The 16,412-nt window shown below is 62.5% G+C and overlaps 1 protein-coding gene and 1 pseudogene across 1 annotated transcript in view; one reads left to right on the top strand and one right to left on the bottom strand.

Annotated features, from left to right (window-relative positions):
• The window catches only part of TMEM266 (transmembrane protein 266), a 62,721-nt gene that overhangs the window by 33,986 nt on the left and 12,323 nt on the right, over positions 1-16,412 (top strand). The window contains 3 exon segments of the mRNA XM_039858359.1: positions 5,150-5,206; positions 6,090-6,228; positions 9,669-9,784. Of these exon segments, the coding sequence (XP_039714293.1) occupies positions 5,150-5,206; positions 6,090-6,228; positions 9,669-9,784 (312 nt within the window).
• On the bottom strand, positions 13,747-13,864 carry LOC120599437 (uncharacterized; annotated as a pseudogene).

Below are 16,412 nucleotides of genomic sequence, written 5' to 3' on the forward strand. Positions count from 1 at the left end.
CCTACCAGCGTCCCAACTCTAAGAATGATGGGAGTACAGAGTGACTTTTGTCCGATCAGCCTCGCTGGATCGTGTGCAGCTGGTGGCCCCTTGGTTCCAGTGAAAACATCTTTGGGCATAAAGTCCCCAGCACCGGGTTACGCTCAGCCTGTCTTCAGTTAAACCGCGCTGCGTGCTTCCCCTCCCGCACGCCTGCGCGGCTGCTTTTTCTGAGTCTGACCGTGACGGAGGCCGTCCTTCCCTTGGGTACGCCCGGGCACTCAGTTCTCCGGCTGCGACAGGTGTTGAGTGGGACCGAGAACCTGGCTGACACAGGAATGTTGCTTAAAATTAAGTATCCAGGAGATCGATTTTGTTGGGAGATCCAATAGCAGCTCATAAAAGGCATCTTAAATTCCATAAAACGCACAATGAGATTTATGGCTCTTTGAAAGCAAACCGTAAAAAAAGGCACAGGAATTCATTTGTGAAATAATGAGAGAGCTTATACTTTCAGAACCACCTGGGAGTCACGTGGGACTAGGCCTCTCGGTTGCCACTGGTATTCATGTGGCTGGCATGGGAGGGGTCATGGCAGTTCCTGGCTCATCTTCAAGGGTCACGTCAGCCCCATGCCAGGGGCCAGAAGCCCCCACCGGGAGCGTGCACCGCCCCTTCTCCCCGAGCACACTCCGGGGCCTGCTTTCCGCTCCCCAGGGCCAGACTGCCCTCCCGGCTCCCGGCGTTTTTCTGGCCCCCAGGGGACTTCGAGCTGCGTGCTGGGCCAGGCCGGGCCAGGCTGGCGTGTTCTCTGCAGCAGCCCTGCAGCCCGTGTGGGCCCCTCTGCCCTAGGGTGCCCTGCGCTATTTCTTTTAGGCCTGTCCTCTCTCAAAGCCCACCTGGCCCTTGCCTTGAGCCTCGGGCCCTCCCCGGGCAAGGCGCTGGCCGTGGCTCCTGTGTGTAAACGGGCCTTCCAGACCAATGCGTCCACCCCAAGGGCTGCTCGGTGGCAGGTGGGTGGCAGCCGTCCGTGGCCGACCACTCTTCCCCGCAGACACTCTGGTGTCTGGAAGGCCAGTGCAACAACCGAGAAACACAGCAGACCCCAGCTGCTCACTGTGCCACTTTCAAGAGGCCGGTGTCCCCAACCGTCAGCTCCTCCTTCCAGTCCTCCCTTCTGCCTGCTTTCTGAGACACCCTGGCTGCCACTGCCGCCTCTCCTCTCACTGTTCAGAGTGAAAGGTCGCAGTGAGCTTGCCGTGGCCCCACCAGCATGCAGGGCACCGGGGGACGAACCGTGGTGGGGACTTGCGGCAGCTCATCTGGACCTGACGTGCTGCCCGTCCGGGCGCAGAAGCCACGGTGCCTCCCGTGGGCCCCTCTGCCGTTTTCCCAGGACGCAGAGCCCGTCAGGCCGAGGGGCAGAGCTAGGACTCAGAGCGGCGGCCGGCGGAGGTGGGGGGCTGGCCAGGGAGAGGACGGCGTCCCCCTCACCGCCGTCGCACGTGCCACTTAGAGCCGCCGTGCGAGTCCTCTGGCCCGAGTCATCCAGATCGAAACGTCCACACGAGCCCCTGTGTCCCAGGCTGGGGAGCCCCTCGACCGATGCACTCGAGTCCTTGCTCCTGAAAGCGGCCCCCATTACTGTGTGTTTCAGTTTCCAGCGCGTTCCAGTTTGCTGGTGTAATTCACTGGATCAGTCTGGCCATCCTCTCCGTGTTCTTCTCAGAGGTGAGTAAAGACTGGGTCCTGGGGTCCTGTCCGGAGAGACCACGCTTTATCGTCTAGACATTTGTGGGTGTCAGGCCTTCCGTGCGCCCTCGAGGCTGCAGCAAGGGAAACGCAAAACAGGGAGCCGAGTTTCGTGCTTGAGATGCAGTGGGGAGCAGCTGTGACCCACCAGGGAGGCTGGGCCCCGGCAGGTGGCCCCGAGCTGTCCCAGAGGATGAGCAGGTGGTGTCCAGGTGAAGGGTGGGCGATGCCGTCGTGCAGGCGAGACTGTGCGTCGCGGGAGAGCCAGTCGTTCGTGTGGTCAGTGAGGGGCCGGGGCCTGGAGGTGGGGAGAACAGTGAGGGCACTGTTGCCGTGGTGCTGGGTGCACCGTGGCCTCCCTCCGGGCGGAAAAGGTAATTGCAGGGCTGGGCAGTGGACTTGGTGCTGCGGGGTGTCCGGGGTCTGGCTAGGCTGAGAGCTATGCCCCTTCCGTGCGAGCAGAGGGACATGTGTCTGCAGTGGGCGATCGGGGAGTGTGGGTGCCCTTCACCGTCGCTAGCTGGTTGGTCAGGCCACGTCCATATGCTTCCTGTGAGGTCAGAGGGAACAGCTCCCGGGTGCTGGGTTTTAGTGGGAGCAGAGAACCTCATGGGACTGACGAGCGTGGAGACCAGAATCCTGGCACATCCTTCTGCCTTTGCATGGGGCGAGGGACACTTCTGAGCAGTTCCCAGCTGTCACCGTGACACCCTGGCCTGCGTTTCGGGGGGCTGCTGCAGCAGGTCTCCTGGGGAAGGTGGGAAGACTGGACTTCATGCTGTCTGGAGTTTATATGGAAATCCCATTCTTCCTAACAGAGCGGGCAGCTGGCCCAAGTCAGCTGGCCACTGCCCCTCTGTACCCATGCCCCCTACCCCCATGGCCACGGGCCCACGTTAGCCCACCCCGGACACCAGGGGCCTCTCAGTGCAGTCAGCAAGCACAGGAGAAAGGCAGAGCACACTGGGGAGGGGCGTGCACACGCACACAGCTCACAGCAGCAGGGGTCCGCCACCCCGAGGGACGGGCCCCGGGTCCCAGAGCAGAGTGGGAGACACTCTGGAGAGCGGTGATGTGGGCGGAGGTGTGGGGTAGACACCTTTTGTGATGCGGTCGTGGAGCCCGGCGCGTCAGTCCAGGACCCTGCGTGGGGAGCAGGAGGCACAGAGCATTCGGCCGCGGCCCCTGTGGCCTGTGGAGTCAGCTGACGAGCCTGGGCCGAGGCTCAGACCGAGGGGCAGGTCCCGGGAACGTCCCAAGCAGCTCGCTGAGACCATCGCCCCGAAGCTGCCTCGGCCTCCAGGACAGAGCCCCCTCCCAGCCTGCCACCCCTTTAAGGGCCCTGCATGCCCTGGCCCCTCTGCCCCTCCCCGCCGTTCCCCTCTACCAACACCTGGGCCGTGGCCAGATGTCCCCTGGACGCAGACCTTGGAACATGTGCCACGTGTCTGCGGCTGCCAATGGGGATGTCTAACCAGGTGCTGTGGCTCTTCCCTCCGTCCCTGTACTTCGGTTCTATTGGCTTTTCAGAATTGACCACCCGACGTTAACTTGCCCTTCCCTCCCTGCCACTGCCTGAGACGAGCCACCTGCACAGACGAGCCCTGTGCAGACGGACGTCAGCCTCAGACCCACACCTGCTCCTGCTCCCACCCAGCTGGGGAGGGGCAGAGGGGAGAGCGGGGGGCTGGGGAGAATGGCTGCACCCAGGATTAGGGACCTTGTCGAAGACCATGAGGGTGGGGTGCAGCAGTAACGGGGGGTGACGGGAGTCCCCGCCCGGCGCACCCTGCCCTGTGTGAGCCGAGGGGCTGGGGCTCTCCTGACGAGGCAGCCGGCTTCTCCGCGTCTCAGGTGCCCGGGACCCCGGGACCCGAGCAGGCTTGGAGAGGTCCCCCCACCCTGCGCCCCCCAGAGGGCCTGTGTGCTGCTCACAGTGACGGGGCTCCTCTCGGGAGAAGGGCCAGGGGTCAGGGGACCCAGGCTCCTTTTAACGGCAGCTGTGAGGGCTACTTCCTCCCTGACACGGCCTCCCAGAGCTGCCCTGGGTCTTGAGGGAGCCCGGGCGCTGTTAGCTGGGCCGTGCGCCCAGCGAGGGCCATTGCCAAACCACACTGGGCCAGGGCCTTGTTTTCCCGCATCCGCAGCCACCCCAAGATTTTGGGTCCACGAGGGGCTCCTCTCCTGCCTGCTGCTCCTCCTGGGGGTCCCTGGTGAGCTCCATCATCAGACAGGCACGAGGGTGGTGATGTGCTTTGTTCTCTGAGAGTTGAGGGTGCATCTGTGTCCCCTCAGTGTCTGACGAGAACGCCAGTTTGGCCACTGACTCGCTTTGTGGCCTTAGGCGAGTCACTGTCCGTCTGTGTGCCTCTGCTGCCCCAGCTTTAACGTGAGGGATTCAGACCTGTCCTTGACAGTGGATGACTGTGAGTGACTCGTCTTGGTCCCAGGCAGGGCGCCAGGACACCCTGCCTGGGGCAGCGGCATTGGAGTGACTTGCCCAGGGTGTTAAGGGTTGGCCATTCACGCGTGCTTCACCGTGAACCTCACGGCGTCTGTCCTCTGCCCGCGCCAGGGCAAAGGAGAGGGGTTAGACAGTGTCTCCTGAGCCTTCAAGGGGGTCAGGCACGTAGTCAGCACAGGTTCAGTGGAGTGCTGGAGAGGGGGTGACGTTCCAGGGGCCGTAGGAGCTCCAAGGGAAGAGGCACTGAGCCCGGGACTTGTGGGAGAGCTTCACGGGGGCGACGTCGGAGCCGAGGGCAGAGGACAGGGAGGGTAGAGAGAGGGGAAAGGGCCGTGCTGGTCAGCCCACCGGCCGAGTCGCCGTAACGAGCACACTGCACAGCACCAGGCAGGCTTCACCCTGCCTCCTCGAAGGCCTGGCTCTGCACACAGGCAACGCTGACGTGGTGGCTGGTGGCCGGTGGGGCTGGCATCCTCCTGTCTTGCCACCCCGTCTCCCTCACGGGAGACAGCTCGCCAGCACGGCTCCACCCCCCACAGCCTCGGGCTTGGGGGAGGAAAGGAGGAAGGGGGCCTGACCCCTGACTCACACAGCCCAGAAGCTGTGCATGGGGCTTCTGCTCAGGCCTTGGCCCGAATGGGGTTGCGTGGCCACTGCTGGCCGCAGGGGAGTCTGGGAAGTAGCGTGTCCAGCTGGGTGGCCGTGCCCGAGCCCCGGCTGTTGTATAGGAAGAGATGGGGGAGGGAGTCTTGGGCAGGCCGCAGCGAGCCAAGTCCAGGCCCGAGCAGCAAGGGCTTGCGTGTTTGTGTTTGCAAGTGGTCCATGGTGCGATGGGTGCAGGAGATGACCCTGGAGAGGGAGGCCGGCTCCGAGCATCGTTCCAGGGGGCCTGGACCGTGTTCCTGGGTTCCGGGGGCAGTGACCAGAACTTCCTGTCTCGCTTCCTCTCCTCAGACCGTTCTCCGGATTGTGGTGCTCGGGATCTGGGATTACATCGAGAACAAAATAGAGGTAAGGAGCAGCGCCCACCCCCAAAGCCAGCTACCCCAGATGCCGGGAGCCGTCACCGTCCCGTCCGTCCTGGGCTGGGAGCTGGTGCTGGGGTGCTGCCCCCACAGTCAATGCAGGGGTCTCCGGAGGGCGGTGGGCGGCAGATTGAGAAAGTGCCCAGCAAAGGGACGTCTAGTTCCCAGTGAGGTTCTGCAGACTTCTCGCTTATTTTTGGTCCCTTCACAAAGCTTTCAGATGTTTTGAAACACGTGAGTCCGCCCTGAAGTGGCCCCACGGTTCGAGAGCTGAGCCGACACGGCAGAGGCGCTGCTCAGCCTGGGGTCTCAGAGCGAGCCGGCTGCTCTGCCTCCTGAACGGGGGTGGACGGGTGCTCTAGGTAGGGGTGCGGCTGTCACACAGCGCAAGGCGTCTCCACTGCCCACTCCCCACTCAGCTCCCACCCACTTTTAGCCCCTTTAACTGGGAGTAGACAGAGGGCCGGGCCTGCGCAGGTCTCAGGCAAGGCCAGGCTGGAGCAGCAGGTGGCAGGTCAGGGCTGAACCACAGAGGCTGCGCCGCTCCCTCTCACCCCGCCTCCCTGCGGATCGAGACGGGAGGTGGGCTCTGGGCACCTGCTGCCCAGGAGGAGGGTGCTGCCTTCAGCCCCACTGATGTGAGGGTTTCAGTGTGACTGCGGGCCCATCCTGAGATGGGGCACAATGTGGAGCAGAGTGCTTGGGGGTGTGGCTCCGAGGAGCTCAGGAAGGCTGAGGGGCAGCGGGTGGGGGCCTCCGATGGGTGGACAGGAGGAGGAGTGGACCAGAAGCAGCCCCTTGGCCTGGCCTGGTCTCTGGTTGGGGACGTTCAGGACGACCCAGGGCACTGAAGTCGCCTCCTCTGCCAGGTGTTTGACGGGGCGGTGATCATCCTGTCTGTGGCCCCGATGGTGGCATCCACTGTGGCCAACGGGCCCCGGAGCCCCTGGGACGCCATCAGCCTCATCATCATGCTGCGGATCTGGCGGGTGAAGAGGGTCATTGATGGTGAGTGGCCTGAAAGGGGTCAGCAGGGCCGGCGGGGTGACAGGTGGCTGCTCCGGAAACCGGAGCTCTCAGCCGAGGGGAGAGAGGCCCTGCGACACAGCAGGCGAGAGGTCGCCCGGGCCGCGTCGGAGCTGGCGGGGGAGGCTCGGGCTGCTCCTTCAGTGACAGGTGTTCAGAAGCAGCTCACACGCGGCCCAGAGCCACACGCAGACGCTTGCGTTCAGAGGTCACGTCCTCATCTGACGCAACTTTACTGTTTGCCTGGATGGCGGCCCTTCACCTGAGAGCTGATGGCAGGGCCTGGCGTGTGGAAGACCCGCCGCACGTCTGCCCTGCCCCACTGACTTCGTCCAGGTCCCCGGCCAAGGCGTTGCTCCCTGCAGGGTCTGTCTCTTTTCCGTGTCCACCGAGGACGAGCTGGGCGTCCTGCAGACCTGCCGGCCTGCAGACAGCCAGCGTCAGTGCAGTGCTTGGTTTCAGCTCCAGCTCCCATCAGCTCCAGTGACAGCTGCTCCCGCCCCTGGGACCCACCGTCAGGGCTCTGCCCTTTGTTGCCTGTGCTGCCTCGGGCAGAGGCCGCCCGCTGCTCCGGTCTCACCTGGAGAGCTGGGCCTTGGCCGCTGGCTCACGTTTCCGGAAGGTGGTGACAGACCAGAGTGTGCTCCTCAGAGGAAACGAGAAAGCTTGTCTCCGAGGAGCAGTGTGGGGTACCGGGTGGTACAGAGCCACCCGCGGACAGGCTGGTCCACCTCTTAGGACCTAGGAGGCCAGAGGCCAGGGGGCCATGGAGGGACAAGGCACGACAGGGAGGTCGTTTAGACGACGGTTCCCAAGTATTTTCGGTTTTTATTTTTTGATTTTGTGGGTTTTTTTTTTTTTAGTAGCAAAGCCCTTCTGCAAAATCTTATGCAGATATTTATCTGTGTGAAAAATGGATTGAAATAACTAGAAAGTAGAGCTGTTTTTGACGTGGAGTGAGGGGCCCAGAGCCCACCTCTTTGCCTGCTCCCCTGCCCCCGACGGCATCGCTAAGGACCTTGCAGCCTCTGGAGCAGTTTCCAGAGCACTGGGGGAGTCCGTCGCTGCGATCACACCGAGCTCACCTGTGCAGCACGGAGGCTGCGACGTCGCTGCAGCCCTGGATTTTGGTCGCAAAGGACAGAAACTGGCCGTGAGGACACCCCAACAGTATTTGCCCAGTGGGTACAAGGCAGGAAGGATGGCCTCTGGGGTCTCCGATCCCCAGGACTGGGCACCCTCCCCCTGGTCCCCACTCTCATGTCACACCCTGTAAACACTGGGGTTTGGCGTGCTGTCAGGGAGCCTCTGGTCTGGAGCCTTCCTTACGCAGGGGTGCGGTTGGACCCAGCTTTGGAAGGCCCAAGCCAGAATTCTCTGGGAGGTCGTCCAGTCCATCCCTCTCACTGGACAGATGAAGAAACTGAGACCAAGAAGGTTGATGGTTATACAGCAAAGCAGGCTCTGAGCCAGAGGTGGCGCTGGGACCCCAGAGGCCACCAGTGCCCGCCCAGCTGTTGACCACCCCTATCTGTGCAGGGCCCTGTCCTGCGCCCTGTCCTCCAGCGGGCCCACCCCGCTGGGCAGAAACCACGCCTCCTCGCCTACTTCTGCAGCTGCACACCCCGCTCGGTGGGCCTGGACAGTCCCGCGTGGAGCTCGTCCCAGCTGCTCCTGCTCCCGGCACGCCAGCCTCCCGCTGGGGCTGCACTGCAGGAAGCGAGGGCGCTAACCCGCCGCTCTGCCCTGGGCGTGAGCTGACTGCAGCTCAGACCCGAGGAGGCGGTGGCTGCGTGGGGCCTAGAGACGGGTCTTGGGGACACGTGGGCTGCCCTCAGGTTTGGCAGCGAACAGAGAAGTCCCGATGTCTCGTCACTTCACGATCCGTGCAGCAGCCAGGGCACAGGTGGCAGTCGGGCGGCTGGGGGTTGAGGGGCCGCGGGGGGACACAGAGCCTGGGAGAGGCGCACTGCGGGAGGTGTGCGTGCCCGCGGTTTCTGCAGGGCCCGGAGGCGGGTTCTGGGAGGTGAGAGCAGAGTGGAGGGCAGAGGCCGGGGTTGGGGCAGGAGTTGGTACCAAGGCTTCCGACGAGCCCAGAGGACTTCCCAGCGGCGGGGACGGGGCCTCGCTGGCCGGGAGAGCGTGCAGCCTGCAGGGCAGAGTCGCTTCTCTGGCCCCGGCGTGTGTGCGAGTTGTAGCAGGGCCGAGAGGCCCGGCACCGCGGAGGCTGGCTTCTCCCCCGCGCCAGTCCGCCGGCGACGGTCCAGGCCCATGCGGCACTCCGTGGTCAGGGTCCCAGACCCCTGCCGTTGCTCTGTGGCACAAAGCCTGCTCAGCAGTCACCCCGCAGTTCTAGCAGGTGGCTCCAGAGCCAGCCGTCACGTCCTCACTGGGGCCAGAAAGAAGAGGGAAGGAAGGAGACACGGAGGCCACAGGAAAGCCATGTCTTCAGACGTGGTTCACGTACCGCAAAACTCACCCATTCAAAGTGCAGTTCCGTGGCTTCAGTATGATCGTGCAGTTGTGCGAACGTCAGCAGCATCCGAGCTTACAGCATTTATAGCGTTCCGAAGGAAAAGGCCCTCCCCGTGAGCCGGGGCCCCCCACGGCCTGCTCAGCCCTGGGCCGCCGCCGGTGTGCTCTGTGTCTTGAGAGGTTGGCAACTCCCGACGTTCCCTGTGGGCGCCGCCTCGTGGCCTGCGGTCGCTGTGTCTGGCTTCCTCGGCAGGCACGAGGTGTCCAGGGTCGCTCGTGTCGTGGTGTGTGTCGGCGCTTATTGCTCGTGACTGCGGAATGGTATGCGTTGCGTAGACACGCCGCATTCTGTTGGTTGTCAGTGGACGGGCGTTTAGGTGGTTTCCACAGGGGCTGCTGTGAACGTGCAGGCCCAGGTTTTTCTGTGGACGCGGTTCTGTTTCCCCGAGGTGCCTGTGGACTTGCTGGGCCGTGTGGTCACTCTTTGTCTAGCGTTTTGAAAAACTGCCAGCCTTTTTCCCACAGTGGCGCCGCAACCCTCCTCCCGTGGGCAGCGAGCTTCCGCGCCCTCCCCAGCCCTGGCCACCTTCTGAGGAAGGGTCCCGAAGCTTCCGCCCGACGCCTGCCCTTGCGTCCCAGTGTCCAGAGCGTGGTCTCGTGGCTGCAGCAGGACTGGAAGACGCCGTCCTTTTCCATGCACACAGCCAAGACTTAGGGCCGTCACCGGGCAGGGAGGGAGACGGAGGTCCTCACTGTAGGGGAGGGGTCCAGCCCTCGCGCCCTTTCTGGATGCTCTCAGGCACCTGGACGTCCCCCGACCCCTGCCCCCAGACCGTCCAGGAGCTGTGCCTGGGCCTGACCTGCTGCTGGCTGAAGGCCGGGACCGGCCCCTCCCCAGGCCGAGCCGTGCACCGCCCGGGCCTTCACGGGGCTGTCTTGTCTTCCAGCGTACGTCCTGCCTGTGAAGGTGGAGATGGAAATGGCCATCCAGCAGTACGAGAAGGCCAAGGTCATCCAAGACGAGCAGCTGGAGAGGCTGACGCAGATCTGCCAGGAACAAGGGGTAAGGCGTGACAACTCTGGTTCTGTCCACGTCTGTCCACTTCTGTCCGGGGCTGAGGAAACTGGTGGTGCCTAACGAGGTCAGAGAGCATGTCCAGCCCCTGAGGGAGGCAAGGGGAATCGAGGCCTCAAGGGGGAAGGCGTCTCTCAGGCCCCTCGTGCCTCGTCCGGCCGGGCCTGACCTCGCCCCGACTCCCAGGCCAAGGTTCTCTCACTGCAGCCTGGCGACAGGTCAGCCCTCCAGCCTGAACCAGCCAAGGCGCCAGCGCAGGTCGTGAGTCTTCTTGGTACAGTGGTCTCTGAAGCAGGGGTTGAATTCTGTCCGCGGCGGCTGCCGGGCCCGTCACCGTCCAGGCTCTCCAGACAGTCCAGGAGGTGCCGCTGTGCCCTGAGCCCTCCAGGAACTGCCAAAGACGCAGACAGGTGACGGGCCCTGCGCGGCCGAGCTGGGCAGTCCAGTGGGCCAGGCAGCTGGGCCAGGAAGACGGCCTGTCCGGGGCTCGGGGCCCGGTGTCCTGCTCCATGCCCAGGGCCCCAGCCAAGTCACGCCCCTCGTCCGCCCTCAGTTCCTTCATCTGTGAGATGCGACTGGGGCCAGGGTCTTCTGTAGGGGCTCAGGGGAGGTGACTGGCGCTGCTCTGTGGACGGCGCCTTGTGTGCAGGGGACGCTCTGCTGCCAGGCATGTGGGGCGGGACCACAGAGGGGATGCACCCCCAGCAGGTGGGAAGGTGTGTGTGGGGGGGTGGAGTGCACGTGGCGGCCAGGTCCCTTGCCCCTGGGCTGCTGCGTGCGTGGCACCGATGCTCCGGATGGTCGGCCTGGCCCCCAGCCTCACGCCCTGTGCCGTGGGTCTCCAGTGGCGTGTGTAGGAGCCCGGGGACGAGGAACGCCCCCTCCGCGTCCGCCGCGCTCTCCCCCTGGGACGTGTCCGTGTGAATATTTGCCGACACTTCCCTCCTCTTAGCTCTCTTTAAAAATCAACTGTATTTCAGGACAGTTTTAGGTGGATAGAAAGATCGTGAAGACGCCTTCGCTGGCGCGGCTACCGTCACAGTGAGCGGAGGTCGCTGTGTTATTCCTGAACCGTGCCTTGTTCAGGGCTCCCTCGTGTTTACCTGTGTCCTGTATCTGTCCTCGATGCCACCGAGGATGCCACGTCCCGTTTGGCTTCCACGTCCCCTTAGGCTCCTCTCGATCCTGCAGGTCCTCAGCCCACCCCTGTTCCCGATGACCCTGGGGGGTTCGCAGGCCGCCCCTGTGCCGGGGTTTCTCTGACATTCTCGTGGTTAGGGTGCAGTCGGGGCTGGGGGCGGGAGCCCACAGGTGGACGCCCTTCTCATCAGTCACACCCGGGCGCACAGCGTCGGCGTGGCGTCACTGTTGATCTGGACCTCGATCACCTGGCTGAGGTCGGTTTGTCACATCTGTCCACCGTAAAGATACTCCTTTTCACTCAGCTTTCTAAGAAAGCTGAAATCGCTTCGTCCTGTGCCCCTGGAGACTTGGGCGACGTGGTCTGCCAGGCTCACACATCAGTATCTCGTGCCTTCTGTCGTCTTTGCCACATGGCTGCTCACGAACACAGGCCGCGCCCCAGATGCCCCAGAAGCGCCTCATGTTACAAGCGGAAGGCCCTTGGAGGGCATCGCGCTCATCCTGGCTTTGGTGGGTGGCAGAGTCTGAGGCCCCCGGAGGGGGAGACTTGGTCTCAGGTGGCTCCTTCCAGTGCATGTCCCTGGCCCAGACTGGCCTCTGGTCTGATGGGCACAGGACCCGCTGCTTCCCTCCTTCTCATCATCTCTTTTGAGCCCCGGGCTCACCTCATCCTTAGATTCCTTCTGGAAAGGTGAGCTTCACGGGGCCCGTGGGGAGGAGGACGCTGTCGGCCGTCCGACCATTCCTGAGCCCTGGCTGGCCTGCAGCCGGCATCCAAGACAGCACAGTCCAGCGATGGAAGAGGGGCCGGCCTCAGGCCCCCGCTTCCCACAGCCCTTCAGCTGGGAGCTCCTTCCCACGCACTTTTAGCTCGCTGTCTGCCTGGATCCCAGCCAGAACCTTCTGAGGCATGAATCTCACTGGTGCACCGACGGTTCCAGAGGCGGGTGCTGGTTAGTGCCCTGCAGAGGGTGGGGACTTTCTTCTCTGTCCTGGCTGTGCTAGAAGTCAGAGCTGTTTTAGACGCAGCGGCTGAGTCCGTGCGATGGCAGATTCTTCCACCTCCTCTCGCGAGATGACCTCTGAGGTTTCACGTGCGTCTGGGCCCAGCCTCTCGCTCCAGTCCTGAAACATGCTCTAAAGTCCCCACTGTAACTGCTCTTTGCCCTGGAAGCCTTGCGGCAGCCATCGGCCCACAATGCCAGTGGCACCTGGCCCACGGTTGGGGCTTGTTTCTCTTCCCTGTCGGCCGTGTGGGAGGGACAGAGGGCACTGCGGCCCTCCCTCAGCAGCGTTCTCCCTGAGGGCCCTGGGCACGGGGCTTAATCTAGGCCGACTCAGGGCCCGCCCTGCCAGAAGGCCAGTAGGACCTTCCGAGTCCCCAAGGGTGACCGTGGACCTTGGGGGCGTGGTCCCTGACAGAGGAGTCCCGTGCGTGCAGCCCGGCGGGATGGGAGGGGGCTCCTTCCACGGGGGTCCAGCTGGCAGGATCGCATCCCCACCCTCAGCTCCACCAGCAGCCAGCGCTCTCCCCCTAAGCTCTGGGCCTCAGGTCCTCCTGGGAAGATGGGGGAGTCAAGGCTGGCATCACGAGGGTGCCGTGAGGAGCGGCTTCCGCTGAGCGACGTCGGTCTACCTGTGTCTACACACACATCTATATGTGCGTGGAGTCTGTCTCACTCGAGTCCCTTGGCCAGCGTGGAGAGAGTGAAAACACTGTGTTGGTGGCCACTGACACACACACCGTCACCTACGCTCACTCTTTCAACTCGGACGGCAGAGGTTGGCAGGCTCGGCGTTATTAACCCCTGTAGCGGTGGACAGACCGAGGCCGAGAGAGGCCGCTGCTTGCCCAGCGTGCTGTGCATCGCCAGGGTGGGCTGGGGCTGGAGCCCGGGGCCTCGGGGCCCACCTCTCCCAGGGATGGGCCACCTGTGCAAGTCACTGTTCGGTGAGCAACGCGAGTGGCATCATCCAGCAAACGCAGAGATCTCAGTGGCCTGATGTAGAAGAGTGTGTGTCGCTTCCGTCTCAGCCCAGTGTGGATGGCAGGGGGTGGCAGGCGAGGGGACCCGCTCCACGTGGTCGCTCTGGTCTCCAGGCTCCTCGTGCTCTGTGGCTTCTGCCATTTCCAAGTGCTTGGTGTGTCCCCCTTCAGCCAGGAGGTGGAAAGGGGTAGAGATTTGTGCGCAGGTTTTTGTTGGCAGGGCCTGAAATGGGGGTATTGCTTCTGCCCCCATTTCATAGGCGGGACAAAGCTGCACAGTCACAGCCGAGGTACTAGATGCTAACAGCAGTGCCCTGTGTGACCAAGAAGAAAACCGTCACCTGCACCATTACCTGATCCATGGAACGAGGCCGCGGGGCTCACGACAGTCCCTGCCCTCTCCCCCTCCCATATGGCAAGAGACACAGTCACACTTGTCGACCGTCCCTGGACGAGTGCCAGCCTCCCGGCCTGCTTCCTGAGGCAACAAGGTGGTCATCTTGACCCCAAGCTATGAGCCTCTCTGGTGGGGGCAGGTGGGGGTCCTGTTCCTCTCCCTCCACCCACGCCAGCCTCTGTGGCACAGGGGTCACAGCCTGCTTGTCAGGGAGCCTCTTGCCCATTCCAGAGCACCCCCGTTTCCAACAGAGGCCACAGCCCCCAGCTCAGCACAGTAGCCTTTCTGGCCTGGGTCATTTGAGATCTCCACTGCGGGACGTGAAGTGCGTTTTTTGTTTGTTTTTGGGTGAGGCAACCCTTGGTAGAGCTCACAGACTGCAAGGACCTTGTCAGCTCACGATCCCTTATTTTTTATTTTTTACGCCTGCAGCGCCTGGTCTTCCCAGGTGGTCTCCCATCCGAGTACTAACCGGGCCGACCCTGCTTGGCTTCCGAGATCAGACGGGATCGGGCGTGTTCAGGGTGGCGTGATCATAGATGAAGTGTTTTTTTTCCAAACACGGAAGTGCTTTGTAAAACAGTCAACAGCTTTCGTGACGAGCCTATTTAGCCTTCAGAGGAATAACTTCTGTTATTCTTTTGCCGTAATTTAAGTTTATGGCCAGCTACCAGTCGTTATCACAGTGACGGAAAGGAGCCAGGGTCCGATTCAGCTCCACCCTGCTCCTAAGTCATTAGTTTGCAACCGTCTCCTGGTTTCTGTTGTTCCCAGCGATGGCGAAGCTAATGGAAGGAGACGCCGGGCGCCGTCCACCAGCAGACGGGGTCGCGCGCGGCAGGGCCGTCCGTGCAGACGGCGCTCTGGGTGGCGGAGCCGTTGCTGTCGCATCAGATGCCGTCGAGCTTCTGGCCCGAGCGTGCACTGATGAGGCCCAGGCCCTGACGCGCTCTCCACAGACCAGCCGAGGAAGGACTGAGATGCTCGGGGTGTGCCCCACCGCCTCGGGCCGGCCACGCCCGGGCCCACGGGCTTCCCCGGGCATCCGGCAGGTGAGGCCAGGCTCCCTCACTGGACACGCTTGGCTAACGGTGTGCATTAGGGAGGGCGGTGACTGTGCCTTCTTCCTTCCCAAGTCACAGGATGGCCTTTCCCCACAGTGAGCCAGTTCGCCAGTGGGAAACGTGCTTCATTTTGTCATCGAAGGCATCAGGCAACTCCCCTTCCAGAGGGCCGGGCCTCGCGAGCCTGGCAGAGCCTCCGGGCAGCGGACGGCCCTCTGTTCTCTGTGGTCTGGCTGCAGGGAGCCTCTGCGGGATCTTCCTCGCCATCCTGCGTGGGCTTCTCTGCGTCTCTTGAATTTGTGGGTTGATGTTTTTCATTAGATTTGGAAAGTTATTGGCCATGATTCCTCATCGCTTCTGTCCCGTCTTTCATTTTCAAGGTCGAGCTGCCGAGGGTCCGCTTGCGATCCCAGCTCCTCTCTCTTACACCTTATTCTGTCCCGTATCCTCGTCCTCCTCCTTTTTTTTTTTTTCTGGATGTGAGTTTTTATGTTTTTTTAATAGTTTTTTATGTTTTTTTAATATACTCAGATTCAGCATCCCCAGCTTCTGCCGTTTCCGGTCTCTTGTTGAACCCGTGCAGCTGCCCCGCAGTCCAGTGTCGTATACCGAGGTTCTGAAGGGTTCACTGGGTTCCTTCAGGTTGTCTTTCTCCAGCGAAAGGCTGCGTCCACTTTATGCATTGTCCCCGCTATTTCTTTAACACGTTAGTCATAGTTATTGTGAAGTCCTGTCTGTTCGCTCAGATTTTTACATAGGGCGGCTTCTGTTAAGCGCTTCGTTTTGGTACTTGATCACTTTTTCCTGATCATTTTCACGACTAGTAATTCTTCTCGTGTGCTGCACGTGTCGACGGTGCGTTTGAGAGGTTCTGGAGTGTTACCCTTCTCTGCAGACACAGCCCTCCTGCTGCGGCGTTTCAGTGGGGAGCAGGGGTGGCCCTCAGTCCAGCACCAGAATTCACTGCGACTTGCACTTTGTTGCCTCCCAGCTAGAGCCCCAGGGCCAGCACGCAGCTGGCCATCGACTCAGAAGTCAGCGGGGCCATGAGCCTTCCTGAGCACACAGTGATACCGAGGCCCAAACAGGAAGGAGCCTGACCCACAGTCGGAATGCGGGGCAGCGACAGGCCAGGGCTCAGGCTCCAGCCCCTGCTTTGTTCCCGGGTGGGGGCCGCCTGCTCTTTCCAAGCCCTGCTTCCGTCAAGCAACCCGGCATTCTGTTTGAGCTGTCACCGCCACCTCACCCACAAGGTTCCAGTTCTGTGACATAGGGCCTGTGGGGTGGAAGCCTGAGGCCTGGGTTCTGGGCCCAACTTTGCTTCTGATGTGCCATGCCTTTCTTGCCTACCCCACCCCCACCCCGTCCCCCAGCACAGAAGCCTCTTTCCTACCTTAGGGCCTCAGTTCACCTATCTGACTAATGAGGGCATGATCTCCTAGGACCCCCAGACAGCCCTTCAGTCCCCTATGGAAGCACATGTGGCCATGTTCAGTATAGGGGAGTCTGGAGCTAGGCTCTGAGAGTCCCAGCTAGAACCTCCTGACAGCCAGTGACGAGTGCTGACAGTGATTTGGCCCACCTTCAGGTCCCGGGCAGGGGCCAAGGTATCCAGCCACCCGCACCCTCTCGGTGTAAAGCTTGTCCTAATACGTCCCCAAAGCAAATAGCCCTCTCCCTCACCTCTCACCCCCGCCCCAGTCCGTGCCCGCGCAGAGACACTCACCCCCTAAATAAACTCTCTCTCTCCACTGTCTCCACCCTAGTCCCAAGTCTGGTCTTTATGGCCTCCCACCCCAGCCCGCCCCCGGGCACCCCACTGTCCACTCTGCCGCCAGCACCTCCGCCACTCCGCCCTTCCGTCCACAAGGTTCCAGGGGCTGCTCGTGGCTCTTTGAATAAAGGCTGAAGCCCTTGAAACATCTTCCCGTGGCTGCAGGGGAAGCCTGGCTTCCCTCGAGTCTGGCGAGGCCCGAGCCGCCTGCCCCTTCCCCCTACGTCCAGTCCTCTGGCTCTTGGACACAC

Source organism: Pteropus medius, unplaced genomic scaffold (genome assembly GCF_902729225.1).
Source record: "Pteropus medius unplaced genomic scaffold, Ma_sr-lr_union100, whole genome shotgun sequence".
In the NCBI taxonomy this organism is placed as follows: Eukaryota; Metazoa; Chordata; class Mammalia; order Chiroptera; family Pteropodidae; genus Pteropus; species Pteropus medius.